Source organism: Syngnathus acus, chromosome 21, assembly GCF_901709675.1.
Source record: "Syngnathus acus chromosome 21, fSynAcu1.2, whole genome shotgun sequence".
Taxonomy (NCBI): Eukaryota; Metazoa; Chordata; class Actinopteri; order Syngnathiformes; family Syngnathidae; genus Syngnathus; species Syngnathus acus.
In genome coordinates, this window is record NC_051105.1 from 3350483 (window position 1) to 3375933 (window position 25451).

The 25451-nt window shown below is 40.6% G+C and overlaps 1 protein-coding gene across 5 annotated transcripts; it reads right to left on the reverse strand.

Moving 5' to 3' along the window:
* Nucleotides 1-827: 827 nt before the first annotated feature.
* LOC119139860 (target of Nesh-SH3) lies at nucleotides 828-24190 on the reverse strand. 5 transcript variants are annotated; one of them, XM_037280895.1, is made up of 23 exons: nucleotides 23840-24189; nucleotides 17513-17692; nucleotides 17350-17418; nucleotides 17143-17275; nucleotides 16872-17062; nucleotides 16710-16753; nucleotides 16161-16206; nucleotides 15016-15081; nucleotides 14781-14858; nucleotides 11636-14038; nucleotides 11449-11526; nucleotides 10936-11100; nucleotides 10261-10317; nucleotides 7413-7475; nucleotides 6596-6718; nucleotides 6002-6091; nucleotides 5440-5652; nucleotides 5210-5318; nucleotides 3619-3698; nucleotides 3102-3131; nucleotides 2850-3008; nucleotides 2516-2638; nucleotides 828-1907 (listed from the first exon to the last, which is right to left on the reverse strand). In XM_037280895.1, the coding sequence occupies exons 1-23, from the start codon at nucleotides 23943-23945 to the stop codon at nucleotides 1792-1794; spliced, it is 4722 nt and encodes a 1573-aa protein (XP_037136790.1). In that variant the 5' UTR covers nucleotides 23946-24189; the 3' UTR covers nucleotides 828-1791. The 5 variants fall into 5 exon arrangements, with proteins under 5 accessions (XP_037136790.1, XP_037136791.1, XP_037136792.1 ...); XM_037280896.1 differs by lacking the exon at nucleotides 10261-10317 and having other exon boundaries at nucleotides 23840-24190; XM_037280897.1 differs by lacking the exons at nucleotides 11449-11526; nucleotides 11636-14038 and having other exon boundaries at nucleotides 23840-24166.
* Nucleotides 24191-25451: the final 1261 nt, after the last annotated feature.

The following is a 25451-nucleotide window of genomic DNA, read 5'->3' on the forward strand; positions in this document are numbered from 1 at the left end:
GGTCTCACTGCCATGTCAAACCGTCTCGGTGAATGAGCGTTTATTAAAAACATTTTCAGTCGTGATCGAACACCCGCACGGTAGTAGCTTCCAAGCCTGAAAACGCTCTTCTTTCTTGGATTTGACCACGTAATAGACGGAAAAATATGAGTGAATTGTTAAATATGGATACAGTTTACCCCCAGAGCTTTATTTAGTTCTAAAGCACTTTATTTCATTCAAAGGAGCTTAAAACTAGTTCTACTGGTGCCACTTATAGTGCATGTCAGTAGTTGAATACACTACCAAGTCTAACTTAGTCTAAAGACTAGCTTAGACTAAGTTAGACTTGGTCTAACTTAACTGGACTTGACTTGCTTGGTGCAAATGCTGTAATCAATGGCTCCAGACTAACTTTTTTCTACAATGGCCTCTAATCTGAAAATTTTGAGCCACGCGCTGTAAATAGTAAAAGTAGTATTTACATTTCCAATATATTACCGATTAATGGACTGACGTGTGGGTAAAATGGGCAAAATTTTGTCAGCAGCAAAAAATATTTCACAATAATTGTTAAAATAAAATTCAGCCTGATCAAACCCTGAAAACAGATAAGCCATTATTGGCCATTACCTGAACCATAACCGAATTTTCAGTCAACAGCAAGTGGCAAAATGGTCGCACCCGGAGATGGATAAAGTCCATAGCATTATCCCTTTCTTTGATTAGCATAAATTTCTTAGCCTTTACCTTTCTTAGCATAAAAACATAAGTCTTAAAGCATTAACAGAAGACTAAAGTTGTGACCAGCTCATGCCAAATCCTTTGAAATAAGTCAGAAACAAGTGTCAGTTAATATCAAAACCAGATTTATTGCTCAATAACAGTTGATATGTTGCAACACAAAAGTATTTGTAAGAAATAATTTGAAAATTATGTACAGTTTGCAAAATGTTTCAACAAATATTTCTATCGAACAGCCACATTGGAAAAAAGGTTAGTATTCAAAACTACATCATAGAAGCTGATTTCCAAACATGTTGCACTTTTTCTTTCTTCCAACAATCTTAAACTATCCCTGGTAGACAAAAAAAAAAAAAAAATCACTCCATATACATACACATATATATAAACAAAAGTATAATACTGTGCAATCTGCAACTGCTAGCAATTCCTCAGGAACAGCAAACTGTCGGTCTCGCATGTGTCATACAAATGTACAATCATTATATGAGTGGCACTTTGTTTCTGCATAGAAATGGTGTGTGTGGGTGTGGGTGTGTAGCCATGCAAGTATATGTCCTCTGGAATGTACAAGCATGCGCTATAATCTTGTAACGACCCCTTGATAAATAGTATCATACATTTTGGGAGCCAGCTTCCCAACAATTTTCAGAACAATGACTGTATAATTAACATTTTGACCACTCATGCATCCATTTTGACACTTTTACAACATCCACGATTTGTTTCCTGAACCCTTTCATACCTTGTAGAAACCTTAGACGCCCCCCCCATACCACCAATCTACAGTGTCTATGGCAGGGGCTGCAAGAACATTTCATCCAGCCTGCCATATAATTCTAAAAACAAATCCTCAGCGGAACATCCAACCAACAAATGCTAATAATATATAATAATAGACATTTGCTCAGTCATGTTTTTTTTTTTAATGAATTTACTATGGCCCTTAGTATCTAAATGGGTGGAAAAAGGTTCTCCACCCCTGGTTTATGGTGACAGGAAAGTCCCTTCACGTTAGACACCTTTGGTACTTGTTTTCCAGACTTTCTTCTGGACTGCCTGGAGGTGTTACCACTTGCCGGGAATGGGCGTGCCGCATTCGTACCAGCCCACGTAAGTGACATGCGACTTGCCGCCAATTTCACCGAAGCCAACCGGCTCTTGTCTCAGCGCCCGGAAGTAACCTGTGGGGGGGGGGGGAGAAAAAAAATCAAACAGGATCATCCACTGGAAATGTTTAACTTGCTAGATAATTGGCATTAAAAAAAAACAATTCAACATGTCGCAATAATACAACGTGTTTCTGTTGTGTCCATTGTCCTGTGGGACCTCGATAGATTTTAGAGGATAGCAATGATGGGTGCTGTCTCTGGAGCTCATCTTTTTATTGTATTTAACATATGCGGATTATTATCACCTGGTTGACTGAAACTGCACTGTAATATTATGGCTGGAAGTTGGCGTTACCCTTGAAAATCGTAAATTAGAACTCCTGTAAAAATGATTCTGCAATTCGGAGGAACTGGTTAACTCGTGGGTGGCAAGGCACTGGTGATTATCGGCCTCATTTTTTTTTTTTTCATTTAATCCTGGGGCCTTGCACAGAGAGTACACACGAGGTTTGCTTACATCGACTCAGTTGATTCCTGACAGATGTCTGTTCCCAATACGTCACCCACCACCGCACAAGCATTGTTATTTGGACTCAAAATGTTACTGTGTAATTAAATGTGGACACCACCTTTTTGTTCTTGGTGAAACTAAATCTGCATGCTAGTCATAAATAGCCTACCTAGCCTGGGAGGTAACTGGTGAGCAAACAGTTGTGTCCCAGTCCGCCCGTCTAGGAAGGAGTCCACAAACTGGCAGTGGTCCTCACCGTAACCTGATTGATCCCCGATATTGTAGAACTTCCCTAAAGAGAAAGAAAAAGATTAGTAAATTTGTACTCCAGATTAGGATTCCATTAAACAACGGGTTGAGGGACCGGAATGGCTCCCAAGAATTTAGGCAGAATTGGCAGGACAAATAAAGTTAACATATTTGCCATACTGCTAATTGATCATCTTTAATACTGCATTCGTGTGTCATTTACCACTTGCAGTAAAACTTTAATTCTTATGTACCATTGAGCGAGTCACTAAGGTAGATCTTATATCGCAGGGAGTTGCACAGCTGGATGCCCACAAACTTTCGGTACCACGTCCTCTTTATATATTGCTTCCCATTGCATTCCGAGTAGCCGTCCGTCTTAAATGGGAATTGCGTCCAGATGGCGTCTTTTCCTGTGGAAAATTATAAAAAAGCAAATTTAACATGTATTTCAAAGAAGAAAAATATGCCAGAATGTAATAATTTTAGGAGAGGATAATATTTACCTGATACGTTTTCACTCACTCGTGGGTCAGCTGCAAGTAGAAGAGAAATTATTATTGTCATTGGCACGTCTAACATGTAATTTGACACAGTATGCCTGCCTCTATAAGGCAGGAACCCATATTTGAATCAAAATGGATGCCACTAAAATGTAAAAAATATATAGACAGTAATCCCTTGTTTATCGCGGATAATTGGTTCCAAAAACCACCCGCGATAAGTGAAATCCGCGAAATACTGGGTACCGAGTTAGCGGAAAGATGCTAATTCGCGATCGTGCTAACACGCGAAAACGGACTTCTAAAGGAGTGTAAACGAACATTTGGAGCAATACTACATTGTCCTAAAGGTTAGACACATGTTTCCACAATTTAGAAGTTTTATTTTAACTTTTAAATGTTTTTTTTAATTTGGGGGGGAAAAAATCCGCGATGTAGTGAAGCTGCGATAAACGAAACGCGAAGTAGCGAGGGATCACTGTATAAAGTGGTGTGAAAAATGGCAACGTGGGGAACTTACCTGACTCTGTGTTGAACGACACAGGTTCACTGGAAGGTCCCGTTCCCAGCTCGTTCTTGGGTGTCACTTTGAATTCGTAACTGAAACAACACAGAAAACAATCAATCTAGGGGGATGAATCGTACTTTACGCACATTTTTCCCCATCGAAATTCCCCTTTTCCACCCTCCATCCAGAAATTGTTACCGATTCAGAGCCAACGTGTGAGACGCAGTGACTCACTCGCTGTAGTCAAACAGCTGATGGTTATTCCACGTGCTGCTGAAGCTTAAGATATCCTGGCAAAAAGCAGCCCAGGGGATGCTTCTGGTGAACTCTTAAAACTCCAGATGCAAAGAGAAAAATCCACCATGGACTCCACCCTTAGTGGTTTTCTTTCTCTTTGGTTATTTTTGCATGCAGGAAAAATAAAATAATGGTACAAACGGATTGAGTTCTGTTATTTATTGGTTCTCCACTTCTTATAAACTATCCCCCCCCCCAAAAAAAGTCCCGTTTTTTGCCTGAGTACATTCAATGTGTGCGGCAGGAAGATGTTGGGTCAGTTTATCTGTATTGGCAGCTTCAACACATACTTCACCTAAGATAAAACTGCTGGAAAAGGTCAGCTGTAATCCATCATAGTGACGGATAAATGGGAGGGTTAAGAAAAACAACGGGATTGATAACTAAGCAAAACACAGCAATTAAACTTGTAAGCTTCTTTTAAAATGGCATGTGCGGTCGCCCCAACTAAACACTACTCTCAGATGACCAGTGACGTGCGGTCAGAGGAGGCCGTGCCTCCCCTGCCATTATGAAAAGGGGGAAAAACAAATTCAATTGTTTTTATTATAAAGTCATTTTCCTTTTAATTTCAGTAGTTTTGTATCATTTTGAACCAAAATGAATATCTAGTGCTTTTTGTCATCTGTCTGTAACGTCGTGTTTCTTTAGATGAGGGGTGCCAAACTCATTTTTTTTCCGCGGGCCACATTGTAGTCATAGTTTCTTTCGAAGGGCCATTATGACTGTCAACCCAAATAAATGATTGAGCACCTCAAATTATATACAGTAAATGCTACCAAACAAACTGACAAATAACTCGTTTTCAAATCAGATGAGTAAAAACTGGTCAATTTAAAAGAAAAAGATATTTTTAAAAGTGAAGACAATTTGCAATTCCAGTAATGACACGAATTTCAATGCACAATTTGTCTTCGCGGGCCACATAAAATGATGTGGTGGGCCGTGTCTGGCCCCCGGGCCTTGAGTTTGACACCTGTGCTTTAGATGAACAAAACGGCTTTGAAAAGAGACCTTATGTAGGTAACGAAAAAAAGGTTCTCCAGCCTTATGGCAGGGGGCGCTAGTGATCCAGGGATGCTTCATGCGCCCACCTGTAGAATAAGTGATCTCCAGGTAAAATTTACCGTGAACAACTGAGGAGCAGTCGTCCATTTATTTCGTTTTACATTCGGCCCTCTTGTGGCAATTATAAGCAATCACCAACACTTTTTTGGGTGACACATGGCAAATCTAGTGCCAATTAGCACATTTGATGAATTATAAGAGTCTTTCAAATCTAAATGAGCTTTTGGTGGTTGTATACCTGCTTTCTGGTTTTAGATTCTCTACTGCCGTGTGTGTCTGGTTTGTTGTCGTCAATATGGACACTTCTTCTCCATTGGGTCCTTTAGCTGTTGATACGACCTCATATTCTGACAGAGAGAATAATAGTCATTTCAATGACAAAAAAAAGCACCTAATATATAAATGGTTTACATGAGAATCCAAAGAAAAACAAAATATGTCAAAATGTGCAACATTGTCTTGCAGTACCTCTGGTTTCATTATCGGTTTTCTGCCAGTCGAGTATGACAAAAGACGGACACCCTTCGACTGTGACCACGGTGAGGTTGGTGGGTGGGATTCGGGGGACAGCCGTCACGTTCTGATCGCTGCCGTCCTCCTCGTCTGGGAAGTAACTCAGGGAGGACGTGATGGAACACGGCTCGTCTGGCTTCTTATCAGTCTTGTAGACGACGTGAGGAGCTGCGGAAGTGACCAGTCGGAGCATATCATTAATGATGCAATTATGGTTATAAATTGCTTTCCCTAGTCTGAATTTTCGGTTTGCGTCATAAACTTGGCCATTTTCCACAGCAATGGTTTCTTTTTACACTAATTACAAATCTTGTTTTTACAGTCTAAGTATCAATTTCTGCCTCAGGGACTGAATTGGATGGTTGGTTGGTTGGTTGGTTGGTTGGTTGGTTGGTTGGTTGGTTGGTTGGTTGGTTGGTTGGTTGGTTGGTTGGTTGGTTGGTTGGTTGGTTGGTCAGTGCTTGGTATGTATCGTGGACCAAACGGTGTAAGATCGGAAGAGATTTCGCAGTCTTACCCACATAGCGCTTCTTGCCCATAATGTCCACATCGGATGCAGGCAGGGGCCTGAAGATGGAGGAATTTTCATTCACGTCAAAGCGGCTGCCTGCAGAAAGGAACAGACAAGTCTGTGTTATCCCTCTGTTAGCATTTTTCATAGTTCTGTCCCAGGTCAACATCCCGTCTGCCCAACACCTGCTTGAGCGTTCACCACAACTCAAACTCAAACTTGTTTCCTTCTCAGATTGCAACCTTCTCATCCATGGATGAATCGCTCCATATGGAATGCTCTATGATAAATGGATAAACCTGTATAAACTAACGAATTCCAGAGTTTACAGTCAAGTTCAAGAAAGTACTAGATTCATTTTCAAGCTTTTCCAACAAGTTACAGCTGTGGTTAACTGCATATTAAAACAGATATTCAAATACTAAGATTTCTTTTTGTTACTGTCCACCTTATGAGTAAGTGAATGGTCAATGCTTTGGGCACATTGAGATTTTGTTTCTGAAACTTTATAGATTGCCAACAACCATTTTTGACTGCAATTGTACATAATATGTTGTGTATACATACATCATTACCAAAGAAAACAATATAGTTTCCTACTGTTTAATGGCGGAGTAGTTGTGGTTATCTGCTGCCGACGCTCGTGCTTAGGCTTGGATGTGACCAGAGGGAAAGGTTTCAAGATGGACTCCTTGTCGCCTTGTTTGAGGTCCATGGGTTTATCTGAGGCAAGACAGAAGGAGGAGGAATGGGAAGTCAGTTCATCATGTGACTCACGAACAGTTGTGTTCCATCTGCTTTGGTCGTCGTTCTTGCAGAGCAGTTCTGCGTCATCGGAAATAAAATGTTGAGCTTTTTTTTTTTTTTAAGATGAAAATTTGCTTCGATTGTCACACGCACCGTTGTGTCTGACGTCAATGTAAGACAACAACAACAGAAATATTGCGTTAGGTTTACGCAGATAGTGCGCACTCGTTTAGCTTTATTGGATGTTTTGTGTTTTTTATTGAAAGGTCATCTTTTGTGTTGTGGTCACTTTTAACTTGTTCAAGATTGACAGCTGAAATCAATTGCGGTTAGGAGAAGGCAAGAATCAAATATTGCAGTGGGACTATTTAGAGGAAATGTGGAGTGAAATTTGATGACAACGTGAGTTTGATGAGTCAACGACAGGAAATTTTGCTCATTGACGTCACTCTTCTTCTGAAACCGTACAATACTGGAGTAAAATAATAAAAACACCTTCACTGAGTCTCACTAAAACAACAAAATGGTGCCTTGGGGAATGATGAATGTTTTCAAAACGAGTAAATAAAGTCACCGGGCTATCAAGTCAAGAAGGTAACTTGAAAAGCAGCTTATGTGGGATAGCGTATACAGGCGGGGTTTCAGTAGTGTTTGTAATTGTTGCCCTCACCATGGTCATTAGGCATCCCCACCAGGTTGGGTCTCTTGTTAACGGGAATGGTTTGGCGCAGAACTGCAAGGATTAATGGGGAAACATTACATATTGTTACAAAATTACAATGACAAACTCGCATAGAGCGACTGGTGGGCTGCATTGAAGTAGTCAGAGAGTCAAAACTGGAAATCAAATAGTGGTGGATTAACAAGATCACATTTATGGATAGAAGGGTAGTGGTGGTCGAGAGCTGTCAACAAAAATAAATGCAGACACAAAAGCAACATTAAAAGCTGGGGATTGGGCATCATAATCGATTAATTGAATTAATTGCCCCTATATTGTTGAAATATATCATTTTGGATATATCATTTTGTTACAGCAATGACATTAAATAAGGAGTTTAGAACATTTAGAGGCTGAATATAAATTTCATGAATTGTTCATTTTGCAACAATTAATCGATTATATGAATGTTATGTCATCAAATGCCCATCCCTGATCGTAGCAGATTTATGTATGACAAGCCAGGCAGATTGGCAAATGCTGCCACATCTACAACAAATAAAATCGTCAATCAGCCCTGCAAATTATTTTTAATGATCTGAGAAAAGGCAAGTCAAGTATTACTTTGTTTTTAATGACGGACTCATTTCTATTCCGATTTATATTTCTGATTTATTAAAGCACATGGCACTAAATCATTTAATAGGAAACACTGTCCTAAGGGTGTCCAGCTCTAGCCTGTAAAGACATTTCCTTAACTGGAGTTGCTCCGCTACAATTTATTTCACATTGCACTCCTTTGGTCATTTTTCATTCCCTTATCACAGAGATAAGTCATTGATTATTTAATCCTTCATACTCAATGATCTAAAGCAGGTTCAAGACATTTATTTTTGGGATTGTTTCCTTCCCTGCAATCGATGACCTAAGCCGCTTCAACTCCCTGAAGTAATCGGCAGAACAAACCACTGATGATTCTCACTGAATTAGCCTCAAGATGAACCGCCATATGGTAGACATCTAATGGCAAACATGCACTGATATGTATCAAGCGAAATACTCAACATCCATAAGGTAATCTATTTTTGTGATTATGTGAGGATGGCCTATCACAAAAAGATGATGTCATGCTCACGTGGATGAAGGATAAATGTTTAGTGATGTATAGCATGTGTTCGGTTGAACATGTGTTGCATCATTGCTGTTTTTGCACAGCACAAACTGCTGTCATTGGGTGTAGCAAATAGCAGAACAGAAGTCGGGAAATACAGTGATCCCTCGCTACTTCGCGTTTCGTTTATCGCGGCTTCACTACATCGCGGATTTTTTTCCAAATTAAAAAAACATTTAAAAGTCAAAATAAAACTTCTAAATTGTGGAAACGTGTCTAACCTTTTTAGCATATTTCCGCTAACTCGTTAGCCTGCCCAGTACTTCTTGTTGGTGACCGTACTTCGCGGATTTCACTTATCGCGGGTGGTTTTTGGAACCAATTATCCGCGATAAATGAGGGATTACTGTATATGCATCTACGAACTGCTGCTTGACTATTTGTTTTTTTTTTAAATTGGCTTTTTTTTGGGGGGGGGGGGCTCTGATTCTAAAAAATTCTCAAGTATTGTAAGAAGAGAAGAAGAATATTCAGGAGCACCACATGTTTTGTAACTCGCAATTACTACTTACAACTGCTTTGACTGTTACCTGCCTGGACAGCAAATAAACCTGACAGCTTGACTTTGGAAAAGATTATTTCTATTTCTATGACTTTGTTATGGTTGGAAAAATGTTCAATTATTATCCTGGAACTACTCCACTTAAAATAATTGATTCACAGTAGGTTTTGTTGTTGAGTATTTTACACTGGTTAATTCGAAGTAATGGTTACAATACCCTTCCTGGGAAGTCTTCAAAGATATCTGAAATTATCCACATTTACTGAGACAACACATGACAGCTGTGACTGAAGGAAATGAGAAGTGAGCACAGCGTCAGCGTTAATATGTGCGGTCCAGACGTGGTTTGCTTTCTCCTCCTACGACTGACTGACTTTAATTAGCAGAGACAGAGCTGGCAAAAATGAAGCAATGTGATGAGCCTCAGAAAAGTTTGGCGGGGAGGTGCTGAAATGTGCTCATCTTTGATGAGCTATTATTATGCTCAACTAAGAATGGGCATTTGAAGAAATGCCTTTTGTCGATCATCAGGAACATTAAAGAAACGTGAAGTTCCCGTAGTTTCGAATTTTACGAGAACCTGTTTAGGCACCTCGTAACTGTCCTGATAATGGTTTCATTTCCTATCATTTTTTTATGTTCTCATTAGGGTTGCAGGTGAGCTGGAGCCAATCCCAGCTGACTTTGGGCTGTAGGCAGAATATACCTTGGACTGGTTGAAGTCATTTTGTTAAAAAAAAACTCACACTGTTGGACAATTTTGAGTCTATTCAAACCATAAAGCAAATCATGCATGTTTTTGAAACATTGGAGGGAACCGGACTTTACAGCCGAGATTCGGACCAAGGAGCTCTCAAGGATGTGCTGAGAACAATTCCACTGTGTTGCTGATTTGAACTTAATAGATGATCGATAAAAGTTACTTATCTTCAATTAATTTTTGATTTAAGCCCATCTTTAGATGAAACAGATAGAACTGACAAGGCATATTATACAAATAAAATAGCCACAGAAGTTCTGACAAGCAGGTTGAAGCATTAGTGGACTGTGACAAAAAGCGGATGATGATGATGACGATTATGATTGATTATTATGATGTGCACAGATTGGGACACACTGCAGCAATGCCTCATGGGTTAGTGCGCGTGGAACGCTGAAAGATGATTTTTCTTGTCAATGTTTACCAGGTTTCTCTTTGGGCCATGCTCCAGGTTTAGGGAGAGCATTGCTCCTATGATGCGCTGTTGGAGGGAGAAGAAGGACGGTTATCAAATGTTTGGTGTCACTGGGTTTGGCAGTGTCCAGTCAGGGAAAAACAAAGCTGAAGATGTTTCTTTGACCTAGTTTTTACAGATGAGCTGTATTTAAAATTGGAGCTGGCATGACTTTATTGACATTAATCTTCGAATTTGGCCTTCCTCGGTCTCCATTCTGTAAGTCTTTTGAGGTGGCTGTGGCTATGTTTAGGAAAGGATGATACAAACAGAGGAAAAAGGGACTGGCGAAACCGCCTGCACTCTGCTTAGTTTGGCATGCTAGGTTTAATTGTTGCGTGTTCTTGCCAGCGCTCTAGCCAGACATCCCACATGGCCCAGCATGGAGGGACTGTAAATCATATTAACGACACCAAGGCTCAAGCCACAAATGCAGCAGAGGTGTGAAGTACACCACATGAGAGCGCACATGTGGTTGAGCACAGAGAGTTTCGGGATTGCCGAGGAAGACATAAGAGCGCGAGACGGAAGTTTTTCAATGTATGCATTTCATTTTGTGCTAAACCAGGAGCCATCTGCTGTCATCTGTAAATATAAAGAAGTAGGAAGTAAGATTAGAAGTAGCGGAAGAAAGTTCTCCATTACCCCCAGAGGTCCTGGAGCTGTGGGAGGAGGTGGGCAATGGTCTGACACCATTGCGAGGGAAGTGAGGAGGAACCCGGACGCGTGAAAATGTTGTGTTTCTTCCAGACGGAATAGCTGAGGAGCGAGTGTGGGAGCGAGGGGCCTCGACTCTCCGGTTGATGGTACCTAGATAGAAGAAGAGAGGCATTTGGGGAGGTTAGTGATTGTCCACTTGCGAGCTTGCCAAGCTAAATGGAACAAATGGTGAAAGGAATGTTGACGAGAGACCAAGGAATGAAATGACAGAGACATGAATGGCACACGGCGTTGTTTGTGAGTGGGTGGCGGTTAGAAGGGTCTGCTGGGCCGCAATTGACAGCACACATGGTGACAGGGACAATGACGTGGGTGTGAGGATGGAAATGGAGATGGGGAAGCAGTGATATCATCCAGTGGTTTGAGTTGCAACTGGGTGTCATACAGTTTGGACGAAAAGCGGTGATGGTAATGCAACCAACTTGTTGTGGTGTTTACCAAGATTGTTACTATCAGACTTCTCTGCAGCCGGGGGTGGGATTGGCAGAGGCTTTCCCTTCTCCGGTGGACTAGGAGCTGCATGGGAAAAAACTCATGTAGTATATTCTAAAGGGCATTTGTTGTAATTTTGACATTGAACATTGGCTGTCTTAACATACTATGTGTGTGGAAAGTAGGTGTTTACCAGTGGGAACTGCCTGCAAGGGTGGGACCTCAATAGGGCCAGAGTGACTCGTGACTCGAGGCTGAATCTCAATTCCAGGCTGTGCTTCTGCTTTGGACTCTGGTGCAGGATTTACCTTGGTTTGGGATTCATAGTGGGGCTGATTTTGTGTAGTTGGTGGGACTTGGGAAGCAGGTTTACTTTGGGGTAGAGGGTCTGACCAAAGAGGAGACTGAGGCTGTGACTGGGTTCTGTCTAAAGGTTGCGGTTGGTCACTGTGTTTGGTCGGTTGTTTTTGAGACTTGGCTGGCTGACTTGGCTGTGTTTTTGTTTGTGAGTGTGCTTCTGGCTGGGATGTTCTCTTCGGTAGAGGGTGCGTCGTGGAGGTTGAAGAACTAGTCCTTGGTTTGGATGTTGATTGAACTGTAAACTGTTTCTTAGTGCTTGGCCAAGGCTCTCGAGAGGTTTTATGTAGAATGAAGTGTTGGAATGTTGTCACTGATTCAGATTGTGTTTGAATCGTTTTGATTTGTGGCTCAGTTGCAGATTGGGCTGGTTGTTTAGGCACTTTAAACTGTTCCTTAGTGCTTGGCCAAGGCGCTCGAGGGGTTTTCTGTAGAGGTTGGGATGTTGTCTCAAAATGGATTTTTGATTCAGATTGTGTTTTAATTGTTTTGATTTGGGGCTCAGTTGAAGATTGAGCTGGTTGTTTAGGCAGGATGTAAGGAATTGTTTGAACTTGTTGTCTTTGAGGTTGATGTTGCTTTGTTGGTTGAGGCAGTTTTGGATGTGCCTCAAATCCAGGCCTGCTTATTAACTGTGTTGGTTGTATGAGCTGTGTGATTGGATGATTTGGTGGTTTAGGCTGACTTGTGGTTTGACGCTGTGATAGGGGTTGTGGATCTCTCTGAGTTTTCAATTTTGTCTGCATCTTGGGTGTTGATCTGGTTTCTGACTGAGGTTTTGCTTGGGGTATAGGTTGTGATGTTTGATCATGTCTTTGAGGCTGTGATCGGGGTTGTGGATCTGTCTGGGTTTTCAATTTTGTCTGCATCTTGGGTGTTGATCTGGTTTCTGACTGAGGTTTTACTTGGGGCATAGGTTGTGATGTTTGATCATGTCTTTGAGGCTGTGATCGGGGTTGTGGATCTGTCTGGGTTTTCAATTTTGTCTGCATCTTGGGTGTTGATCTGGTTTCTGACTGAGGTTTTGCTTGGGGTATAGGTTGTGATGTTTGATCATGTGTTTGAGGCTGTGACAGGGGTTGTGGATCTGTCTGAGTTTTCAATTTTGTCTTCATCTTGGGTGTTGATCTGGTTTCTGACTGAGGTTTTGCTTGGGGCATAGGTTGTGATGTTTGATCATGTCTTTGAGGCTGTGATCGGGGTTGTGGATCTGTCAGAGTTTTCAATTTTGTCTTCATCTTGGGTGTTGATCTGGTTTCTGACTGAGGTTTTGCTTGGGGTATAGGTTGTGATGTTTGATCATGTGTTTGAGGCTGTGACAGGGGTTGTGGATCTGTCTGAGTTTTCAATTTTGTCTTCATCTTGGGTGTTGATCTGGTTTCTGACTGAGGTTTTGCTTGGGGTATAGGTTGTGATGTTTGATCATGTGTTTGAGGCTGTGACAGGGGTTGTGGATCTGTCTGAGTTTTCAATTTTGTCTTCATCTTGGGTGTTGATCTGGTTTCTGACTGAGGTTTTGCTTGGGGCATAGGTTGTGATGTTTGATCATGTCTTTGAGGCTGTGATCGGGGTTGTGGATCTGTCTGAGTTTTCAATTTTGTCTTCATCTTGGGTGTTGATCTGGTTTCTGACTGAGGTTTTGCTTGGGGTATAGGTTGTGATGTTTGATCATGTGTTTGAGGCTCTGACAGGGGTTGTGGATCCGTCTGGGTTTTCAATTTTGTCTGCATCTTGGGTATTGATCTGGTTTCTGACTGAGGTTTTGCTTGGGGTATAGGTTGTGATGTTTGATCATGTCTTTGAGGCTGTGACAGGGGTTGTGGATCCGTCTGGGTTTTCAATTTTGTCTGCATCTTGGGTATTGATCTGGTTTCTGACAGAGGATTTACTTGGGGTATCGGTTGTGATGTTTGATAATGTGTTGGACTTGGGTTATGTGTTGTAGCATGCAGCTCGAGATCTGGATATGGCTCGTGTTGAACTACGGGCTTGAATCTTAACTGATCAGACTGGGGTTTTGGTTGAGAACCTGTTTGGGGTTGTTGGGGTCTGGGCTTGGATTGTGTTGGCAGTTGATGAAGATTTAATAGATGTGGGGCATGATTTGGGGATTGTCCGCTATTTTGCTTAGGGACGGGTGCAGAAACTGCTGGAGGTGAAATCTGAAGTGGAAGTGGGAAATTAGGAACTGAGGGGACCTCGTGGAAAAGAGGAATGACAGATTGCGGTAGGCCTCCTCCTGGGTGGCGTGTAAGAAAGAGAAAATATTACCTGTAAGATACTGTCTGATAAAAATGACAAACAAAAGTCATGACTGCCTGGCTGCAGGAAAACAGCAGAGGTGCAGGCAAAGATTTGGGAACTTAGATTGTGATGCTTGGCTTAGTTTTACATTACACATTATCTTTTCCCTGGCTCAAGTTTCAGTGACTCATTCAGTTTAAGAACTATCCAGTTTCCTTAGCCAGGATTTGTATGGTATGAATTCAAATGCTGTCTCACTAAGACACTAGCATGGAAGGTTTTATTAGGTATTGATTGATTGCTTGCGTTATAAGCAATGAGAATGGTTCGACTGCTCGTGAAAGGGAATCAGAGGAACTCCAAAAACAACACAGGCAAAGCCGATACAATGAGTTCCAAGACTAGAATAATATATGGACTAAAAGACACTATTGCTTAAATCAAGCACCAAATTAATTTGTTTGTCAAAAGTCTGATTTCAATTGCGTCAGCCAAACAAACCGGTAACTGAGAAAAAATACATTCGGAACAAAGCAAGGCCCAAAATTCCATTATTAAAAATAGCTGCACGAGCTACGCGGTGCAAATCCTACCTTCTTTAACCCTGTTGAACATCTGACATCACACATTTAGTGTGGGCCAAGTATGCAACGAACAATTCATGGTCAACACTGTCTTCCTCTCAATTCGAATAGGTCCACTTTTTAAGTTCTTAACAAACATGAATCTCTATTTACCAATTTGCTGTTTGGTAGTCACAGGTGCTGGGGATCCAGTGGTAGACAGAGGTTCCTGTCTAGTAGTTGTGGTGGGAGCTGACAAATATAGTACACATTAGATCATGTGAACAAAATGTTGAAAGTTGAATAAATGTTGCATCAATCCTGAGTTGATAGAAAGGCAAAGTTGCTTAGTAGTATGTTTTTCTGACCATTACAGAATTCCTGAGTTCATACTCAGAAAAGAAATTACCAAGAGTTGTCTTTGGGGTTATGTGGCGGGAGAGAGGTAGTCTGCCCTGTGTCCTATTATGAAGAACTAACAAAGAATAAAAGAAAAATGGTTACATTCAGAGTCAGTGCAAAGGTTGTCCCAGTCCTGAAAAAAAGCCAACAAATGGAAAGGCAAAGCATTTGGTCAATGCAAGTACATGGTTGACAGGATTATCAGGGTTGACCAGTTCACAGTAATGCTTTCTTTTTTATTATTGATAAAGTCTCAAGCCAAAAGCGTTGTACATGCCAGTGATCTTTCTTAGACAATATGAAAGTTTTCCAGGCACTGTAAAACATGATGCAGTTCTAGAAATAAACTTAGTGTGAGGTGGTCTGGGTTGAGCGGAGGTTGTGTTTACTAATTCTTTGTGCAATATTTATTCAGGATTAGTTATAAAAACAACAACTAATATGTGTAGTTATACTTTCAAGATCGGATAATCCAAACCGGAAAAAGTGGATATACAGAAATGTGAGCTGCAATTATGATGTCTAAAATATGTATTTTCTATCCTGCATAACTAACACTTCTATTTTACAGTATTATTTGCGTGTGTCAAGTATTTTACCCAGATTTCTTTCATTCTCTGTTTCCTTTCAAATCGTATTAATGTTGCCCGGAGCCAAGTATCATTAAGGCTTTCACCAAATCATATGTTTTGGGAGTATGAACAGAGCAAGTCATGGTGGAAAGCATTTAATTACTTACTCTGTAAATACATCAAGTCATACTGTTTGCTAAGTAACAAATTATGTTAATCTGTGATTGGAATGAATTATATTGTATTGTAATTGGAGTTAATCATATATCACATCGTAATTAGAGTGGATTGCAAGTAGTTTTTCTATCATGGCATAGTATCACGGCAGTTCATTGGCTTGAGTGATTCACATCACTTGTATTTACTATTTTACTGAAATTTGGCTCAGTGAGATTTCTGGTACCTGTAATCTGCAATAAATCAAAGCATATAAAACAAGGATATTTCCAGTGCTTCGACTCAAGGTTCACAACAAAACAGAGACTTTTTTTCCATACATAACACAAAAGCATAATGCATCTTCTTTTCCAGTGTTAAATACAATCCGTTTAGCAAGAAATTTCATCTCTGATCAACTTACCATGGCGAGGAGTAAAGGGGAAGTGAGGACGTTGTGCTAGGGGTTTCTAGTGGGCCAAAAACAAAAGGTGAGATTTGGTGAACAATATAGTCGCAATAATTAATAACAACTAAATTGACAAGAACTGGAAACATTCGGTTGCTTTTAGTATCTCCTGTTGACGTGATTGGCTCTAAGTTGGAATAAATAAAGACGCTAGCACACTACAGATGGACTTGGCTTGTCACGCCCTGGCTGTACTCATGCCGTTTCCATTCGGCATCTGGAAGGGAACTTAACGAGACAAACAACCCTGAGAATAGCATACACATACAAAAAATGTACAACATCCTTTCCAGAGTGTATTAATTCTTCCGGGCGCACGCCCCGTTCTTGAATATGCTTATTCTGAGCCGAGCTGTTGGTTCTCATTAGCTTCAACAACTCTTTCATCTATACAATAAATCCTCATGTAATAAATGATGGATTTATGTCGACATTGTTAGAATACGTACGTAGTCTATTCTTTGATTGCACTAAAATAATGATAATGACAATAAAAGTACGTACCACAGGGCTGATGGGACGTTTGAAGATTTTCCTGATGACTTTCTCTAGAAACAAAATTTGATACAGTCGATAAATAACTTGAGTCTCATGGAGAAACTGAATGTCATTCAGCTTGAATGAACATCATGGGTGATAAAAGTCTTCTGCTGTTATCAAGTTTACCTTGAATGACCCCAGAGCTGATGTTGTGGATAACAGGCTTGCTCCACGATCCAATCTTGTCCTTAGAGCTGGGCTGGACGCCAAACTCGTAAACGGCATTGGGCTTGAGCTTGTCAATGACCGTGTCGCTTGTCGGGCAGGTCTGGTAGTTCCACTTCCTGTTCCTCTCTCGGTAACGCACTGTGTAGTGTCTGGACCAAAGAGGATATGCTGTTTGATGACATTTTGTCGGCAGTTATCCAATTTGATGTCTACAAACGTGTAAGCGTACCCATCCTCGAGACAGTCGTTCATGATATTCCCTTCGTAGGGGGTCTTCAGTAGGGTCCCCCAGGAGAGTAAAACTGAGGTGGGTGTCACTGAGCCAATAACCAGGTGGAGTGGCTTATCCATTTCCACTTTCCCTGCAGAAGAATGGTTACTAACATACAGTATCTGCATGCCATTTTTAACAGCTTTCATGTTTATAATTTCATACCTGTGCAGTGCTTTTTGACATCGTTGGTTGGGATAGGCTGCACGGCGATAAGATACTTGGGCTCGGCGTCTGAAGACACAACATTCACATCTTAGTCATAAAGTTTCAAAAGACGTGTGTCTTCTTATGAAATATGTTTGTGCTCGTCATTGGCCACCCTCACCAAACTCGGTCTCGTAAGGCTTCCCGTTCTCTGGTAGTTGAATGAACTGTTTGGAGAACATGCTGCTGCCGTAGCCCAGGATGTAACCCTCCAGCTTGGTGTCGGTGTTGGGACGTACAAACTTCATCACTATGGTGTCACCTGTGGCGTTGATGCGGACCTTCATGTTCTGGCGTCGGACTGGCGGGACAGGGCAGGATGTGAATATTACTGGAGAAAATGCTTTCTTTGTCATTGTCATTGTCTATATTTTGAGAAATTTCATAGACTATGAAACCATGTTCGCCCTGGTATTTATTATTATTATTATTATTATTATTATTATTATTATTATTATTACGTATTTCATTGTTTGAAAATTCAGCCCTAGAACACATTTTCACTTTTGCAACATGAAATTTAGTAGGCATGTCAAATATGAGTGGACCCACAAAAAAGTTGTATTAGTTTTGCCTCAAAAAACACAGGGTGGGTATTATTTTGATCTTAAGCAGCCATTCTGTCATTTTGTCCTTAAAAAATGAACTCTTCCAAGAGGTTTGTCTGATTACTCTCAAATTTGTACCAGATTTATTAGATGTTTGATACTAAATGGGATAGAAAAAAATAGTCGTAATTGTCATCAAAATTTGATAACACTCTGGATAACTCATTTCCACAAGGTCAGTGCTTGACCAGATGTCTTGGTATGATGAATGTCCCATTCTAAAAAAAAACTCGTAGGCACCTCTTCCTGCTGGCAGCAAATATTTAATTTTCTGCTCTGTGCCTCCCACATTTCTCCAGACCACCTTGAACCAACGTAAAAACCTTAATTATATGGGTAAAAATAAGGTTAAAACTAACATTGAGAATCTCGTACACGAAAATCATTTGATCATATTTTGCTTGTGTGACTCATGTTCACGCTTAGTTCGATTTTGGGTCAGAAATAAGCTAATTTATCGTAGACATTAATGATTGGAAGTCATGTTGCTTGGATGAGTGAATCTGTTCCATAACGGTGATTGATGGTGACTTTCAATTTCCACATAAACATGTAGAACAATAAATCAGAATACTGGGCATACTTGTGTTGGAAATGATCAGACGTGACAAAAGAATGACTGGGAAGTTGTTCAAATGAAATGTGTTTTTATGGAATTCTTGGTTGGCTTTTCCCTCATCTTCTTTGGATCAACATCGACAATAGAGCAATTAGTGGATTTCTATGGTTTTAAAAAGAGTTTTGGAGTGACAGATGAGCTGTGAGCTTTAGTCCCAATCCTTTGTAGTTAAGACTATCAACAATAATTTTCCCAAAGTACATGACTTTGGCTTCAGTCTCAGCACTAAATGAAATAGTGGAACTTTGCATGCCGAATGACACTAGCAGCTGCCAGACCCCAGCGGAGACACTTGCAAAGGGGGGAAGCCCTGGACTTGAAAAATACCCTCTTAGCTTTTCCAGCTATGTGTTCCCGATGAAAACCTCAATCAAAAGCATTTATTTTTGCTTCTCCCCACAAAAGCACAAGTGAGATTGGCCCAGTGAGTAGGAAACATCAGGAAACATCTGGCAGTGTGTTGCTAAAATCAATACAAGCAAAGACTGGCTCAAACCCGTATCCTTTCCACACTTGAAAACTGTTTAGTCTTATCAATATTTCCCAAGTATGGTGATTAAATCTAAATGTTGACTAAACCACAGGCCTGATCACCAATCTATCACTCAGCGGCAGCACTCACATTGTTGCAATTTACATGCACTCTTGAGGCTCTCTGAACACCCAAATGGCTGTAGCCCAAATTGATTTGAGATATAATTTGACTGTTTTCCACACAATATTACTTGCCATTCTTTCAGACTAAACAGGTTCACACGCCAAAATGTCAACAAATCCTGTTAGCTTTATTCTACACAGTAGACTGGCAAAATAGGAGGCCAGTTTATCAAAATTATATTTGTCTTAGTGTCTTAGTTTTTGAACATTTGCAGCTGTTAAATTGTCAATTTAATCCAGGAAAGTTTGTTCATTTTAATGCGTTGATTTAAAATAAAACATATATATATATATATATATATATATACTATATGTGTGTGCGTTAAAAATTGGGGCTTTATTTTAAGAACATTCAAAAAAAATTCTTTCAACATTCAGACTTATTCCTTGTAATTTCACTTTTATTTCAGCAGGGCTCTGCTATCTTCATTAAGGACCAATGACGTCTAGCTTGCGTGCTTATTAACAACAAAAGTGTCTGCTGCTGACCTACATTTCTTTTTGGCCTCATCAACTGACGCAATCATTATCTGCAGACTATCCCAGATGATCATTTAGTGTACTTATTCTAACAAAAACAAACACGGTTTGTGTTTTACAATGCTTTTGTTAAAATATTATGAGTCTGGCAGCAAAAGTTAATCCAGTTCATTCCCACCGACTGCATGTGCAAACATTCAAAGAGCAATGAAGTCACCAATCAACACGTGACACTATCCAATAAATAAACGGCCAAAATCTGATAAACATCTAATAATTGTCCTCTCCATCTTGTGTTTTGGTGAGTAAGCAGAGGAGGTCATGCTGTTGTGTCGGAAAGCAGCAACACCCTCAAACTGGAGCTTGGCTCAGAAGAGAACGTTATCACTCGGTGATGTATGATCCTCCGGGAAAGGGAGTCGCAAAACAATGGTGACGAAAACACACAGTCATGTCAGCTTTGACTAGAAAATTCCGTGATCCTGTCCATCCGTTCATTTTCTGAAGTGCTTCTGATACCAAAAGTACATTATGGGGTGTTGTTAGGTTTTTGTTAGAGTTTTGATGGACAATGGGGGTCGTAGAGGTCGAAAGATTAAATACTTTAGTATTGACAAGAGTTTCTACTTGAATTTCTCTACTGTTTCGTACTTGGTTTGGTTTTGCTTGCTTAACTGTTTTGTTGACTTGTTGACTCGATCGAACTCTTGGTCGGATATGTTGTTGACCAACTATTTTAGAACACTGCATTACACTGCGATTGGCCTGTGAATTTGTATTGCTTAAATGCTCGCAGTAGAAAGTCTTCCCCACTAATTTTGAGAGCTGTAGCAAAGATTGTTTTGTTCTCAAATAAAATGTCTTTGTTTAATCTGAATGGTCGTTTTTGTGGGTCACACAACAGATCTGCTCTCATCCTCCCAACTAAATGAGGGTGTATAAACTTTATACCCGTGTGGTATACTGCCCAACAAACTATATCCCCTCACATGCGTGATCGTTTAAATCAATTAAACTGAGTGAGTGGAACCCCCCCCCCCCTCCTCCTTTGCCACACACACAAGAGGTGATGTCAAGTTCTCAAAAGATGGGAGGTAGATAGAAGAACCGAAACAGATGTTTCATGGCCTACTCCATTTAGGGCAATGGAGTGTAAAAAAACTTGTGCACAGACAGTTGAAAATAATTTAGATAGCGACAAAGCAATGACAGCTCCAGTGACCTACATTAGTTAAAACGGGGCTGAGGGAATATCGGCTATAAATCAGTGGGAGTCTTCTGTGGAACAATCCCTGCTCCAGCGGGAGATAGTCATGCCAGGGATTGCACTCTGCGAATTTTCCTTGGCGCCGTCCATGCTGCTTTCACACTACAAATGGCTTTGGGTATATTTTTAACAAAGCCACAGCTGCTTTCCCTTCCCCATTGCGGTGCTGCTCCATTGTATCCTTCTTCTCTTATTCTGTATGTGGAAGTGGCCATCTTTCCATCATTTTGACACCTCGGGATTCCAAGTTTATCGGGTAACCCTTCCCCTCTAGTGTCTTCATATTTCCATCGCCATCATTTATCCCTGCTTGATCTGCGGTTTTGTTCTGGCTGACTCAATGCTCTCTCCAAGACATTTATCATCAGTCGTAAATAATGTTTTGTTGTATTAGCGAACAGGATGATGTCATATTTTATTTTCTAGGATACCATTTTTGTTTGTTTTGTTTTTGTCATGTGGTTTTTAGGCTCCTTGGAATTTGGAAGTAAGATTCAAAGGATAATATACTGTATATTGCAACTACACCTAAATCTTGATACAACATGTTTCGATTCTACGCGACTTCCTGTCTCACGTGATTTGGTCATAGATCCCAATTTCTTTTAAATACATTTTGTAAGCCACTAGCCTTAAAACATTTGGAAAATAACACAAAACCATTGTTGATGCCAAAAACATTGGGATGTAGCTTTCGTTAAATACATTTTTTTCAAATAAACTCAGAACAACAAACTCAGAGTTAACGCGATTCCCAAATTCTGGACCCCAAATTCCGCCTAAAATCAAGGTTCAGGTGTACTGTACGTATTGTAGCGTGTGCGTTAAATATGTTTATTTAATAGGCAGGGCTTGATGCAGTAACGAGTGATTTCGGTGAGTGTGCTTGAGTTTCTGGGCATGGGTTTTCTTGTTGTGTATGTTGTGCGTTTTAAAGGTCTCCCTGCATTAAAAAAAAAAAAAGGCAAGTGGAGCTCTCAATTTAAATTATTTTTCCACAGGTGTGATTTTTCCACAAAATAAAATCGAATTCTCCAGGCACTTTAATATTTAACTCAAAATGCACAATTTCAATCATTGTGATTTATCATTTGTCATTTATGAGTATCAAGCTAATTACCGGGAAAAACTCAGTGGAGAAGGATGTGAGATTAAAAATTGTGATGGTCAGGTAAAAACACAGTTCAAAAAATGCAGTTATTCAAAACCTACACTTAGAAACATGCATTTGTGCATCGTTGCGTTTCTTCTGTTGTTCATTTGGTCACATTTTGATCCTGTTTGCACAATTAGAAGTGAAGACTTGGCTAAAAATAGCCTTTCAACAGATGTTGAAGGCATGCATTGCTTCAAAAGTTGGAAACAGCTTTTGTAACATGAGTCGCCCCCATCTGGTCAGTGGCCCAGCGTTTGTTGAAGGCACTACCAAACAAATCTGACATCAGTGCTCAATATCTATCTCAATGGAGCACTCGGAAAGATTGAACCGCTACATATTTTTTGACTGATCTTAAAATAAGCCCTGGATATCTTGAAATTGTTGCTTTTGAAACCAAACACTTCACTGCATAATGTGTTTGACTCTCAAATCAGATGTTTGAGCCAAGAAACACTTAAAAGACTTTTTCCCCAGAGAGAAGAACTAGAAAAACAAGCGTAAAGCTGCACACCATGACTTGTCTACAAGCCAACCTCTGCCAGCGAGCCTGAACCAAGTGAGGCCGGGCTGCTGGCTGCTCACCTCACATCATTTTTACAACCCCCAAAGTCTTCAAAGCGTCTTGAACATACAAATACAGCACGACTGTATGCGGTGGAATAAAAGAGGGCTGGAGTTCGTTTGTGCAATGTGAGACAAGAAAATGTTCTGTTTATCAAAATTGCAGATCAGTGACTCAATTGTCTAATCTGAGACTGTGTTATGGCTTCTTTCTTCTTTCCTGCTGGAAAGAAAGAGAGAAATAAACTCCTGCAAGGAGCTGTAGCTCAGCTTTTTTTTCTTTTTGCATACTCCCAAAAGGGAGGCAAAATGGATGTAATATTTGTCTTCTATTAAATATCATCTCCTCTCTGTGCTGCTGGAGCTGCTGAAGTCGTTGTGTGGTCCTTCTGCTTAGGCACAATATGTGAGTGCTTTACTGTGGTGTTTGCGGGTCCTTTGATTAAAGTCTAACTCGTGTTTTAATAGCCGCACCAGAAAATCAACACCTCCTGTACTTGCAGGAACTTCATCGTGAGCTTGTTTTGCAAGATGAACTCTCTAACCTGAGGAAGTACTAGAGCAGCTGTTCTCTCTTTGAAACGTGACTCATGTCAAAGAGAAATGTTATTGAGGTGAGTCTGACAGGTGAGAGATCGACTTCTGTAGGCATGATGCTCATTGGCAAATGGCAGGACCAAATCCGATGCACTTATAGTGTTGATGAAATTGATTCCTACATTATTCAGGTTCAACGGGGAATGCGACTGTTTAAGGTATGTTTATATGTTTATACCAATGAAATGGTAAATGATATTCTTTTGGACAACAGAATCTTTGTCTCATAATGAAAGTGCTTAATCACATTTAATAAAATGAATCCTTAATTAAAGGCTATCAAAATTGCACTGTGAGAGGACATGCACCAAAAGAGGATGACCAAGCCTTTTACTCAGAGATCCATTCATTCATTTTCTACCGCTTATCTCCTTTAGGTGTCTGTCACAGGTAAACCGAAATCTAACTCAGATGACTTTGGGAATCAGGCAGGACATACTCGAAACAGGTCTCCGGTTTATCATATTCAGATATGATCAGATCAGATCGGCATGTCCTACCTCTGCTCCTGCGTGGCGTTGAGGGACCAGACAAAACTATCCCAGCGATGAGGACCACCAGGAAGAGGACCAGAAAGCCGGGCGAGCGCTGCTGCACCCTCGTCATGACTGCGGCGCTCGGTGGTGGTGAATCTTAGGATGGATGGACCAGCGCTGGTGTCTCAAGGGTTAGATGAAGCTCTCAGGTCACGTGAGGTAGCAGCGACAGGTAACGAGTTTCTTGCTTGGATGGTCTCTGGAAGAGGCTGGACAATTTCTCTGAGCTGAGCAGGATTTGTGCAGCACACTTGTGCAGGTTCAGATGCTGCTGCACCTTCTATACCTCTCTGGTGGAGGGGAGGGGTCAGAGGGAGACAGACACACTGGCTTTCTCTCCAAAAGGAGTTGTCACCAAACTTCCCGCCCTTTTCTCTCTGCTGTTTCCCCCCCCCCCCCTCTGCTTCGTCTGGTTTGTCCACACCAATTCTGCTTTCCATCTGCACCAGAGGTTCTCTGACACAAGTCATTGTTTTCATTCTCCTTGCCTTGTGCTTCTCTCTGGAAGTGTTCTTATGCACACTAAAAGTCACATTCAGAACACCCAAATTACAAACATCTATTTAGGCTTTGATACGCATGCTTTAGCGATAATGCCCAATAAGGTTTGTCTCGTGGATGTACGCGCAAAATGTGACATCTGAAGTTTAACCCACTATGGTAACATATAAAGCAGTCTTTCTCAAACACAGGGGGCTTAAGGGTGTTGCATTTGACTTTTGCATGCATGACAACAGAGCCTCGAAACAAAAAAATTTTAAAAAAAGTCACACAAAAAAGGACACTTTTACCAAATTCTTCTCAATACTCTTTTGAAAACATAGTCTCTTGTTACAAGTGACTGTAACAAGTGACAGGTTGTTACAAGGCCAGCTGCATTTTAAGTGCAAATCAGCATCTTGGGGATGAAGAACCACTCCGCAGTTGAAAATGCAAGTGTCTGGCCTCTCGGGGAATCCTCGTATCTCCAAAATCATCACTTTTCAGGGGATATTTGTTCAACCTTTAACATAGCATCGTCAACGAGAGCCAGACATTTTCATCAATTTCGACTGGTCGGTAACTTGCTACCTTAATAAATAAACAACTGAACAAACAAATCAATAAATAAATAGATGATAGAGCGATAGATAAATAAATAGATAGATAAATAAATAAATAAATAAATGGCATTTGCTCCCTATGGTCATAGAATGCATTCTTAACCAACATTCCAAAAGTGAGCAAATTCCTAGACAAAGAGTGAGGTGACAATGTTCCGGCAGTAACTCAGTTTGACTTTAAGATCACTAGGTTAAAGGTTCCGATCCTGCTTTCTGAAGAAGAAACACAGACATCTGAGAGGTTGTAGAGAAATGCTCGTCAGGTCAAGGTCACAGACCTTCACCCCCGAACCCTAACTCATAATTCTCCTTTGAATACAAGATTTTACGTTTTAGCAATGCTATTCGTTTCCACAATTTGTGTTTAAATGCTTTAATGGACATGCTCCTCTACCTTTCTGCACATCAGAAGAGGCTACAGAGCTGCAGCAGATTCACCAGGGCAGCATTAAATGTGTTTTATTTGACAAAAC

Excerpts from the sequence above, each read along its gene's own strand:
- LOC119139860 (XM_037280895.1), bottom strand. The coding sequence starts at position 23,945 with ATGACGAGGGTGCAGCAGCGCTCGCCCGGCTTTCTGGTCCTCTTCCTG. Across the intron at positions 17,276-17,349 it reads TGTCAAAAAGCACTGCACAG|GGAAAGTGGAAATGGATAAG; the intron begins GTATGAAATTAT and ends ATTCTTCTGCAG. Across the intron at positions 1,908-2,515 it reads CCAGTTACCTCCCAGGCTAG|GTTACTTCCGGGCGCTGAGA; the intron begins GTAGGCTATTTA and ends CCCCCCCCACAG.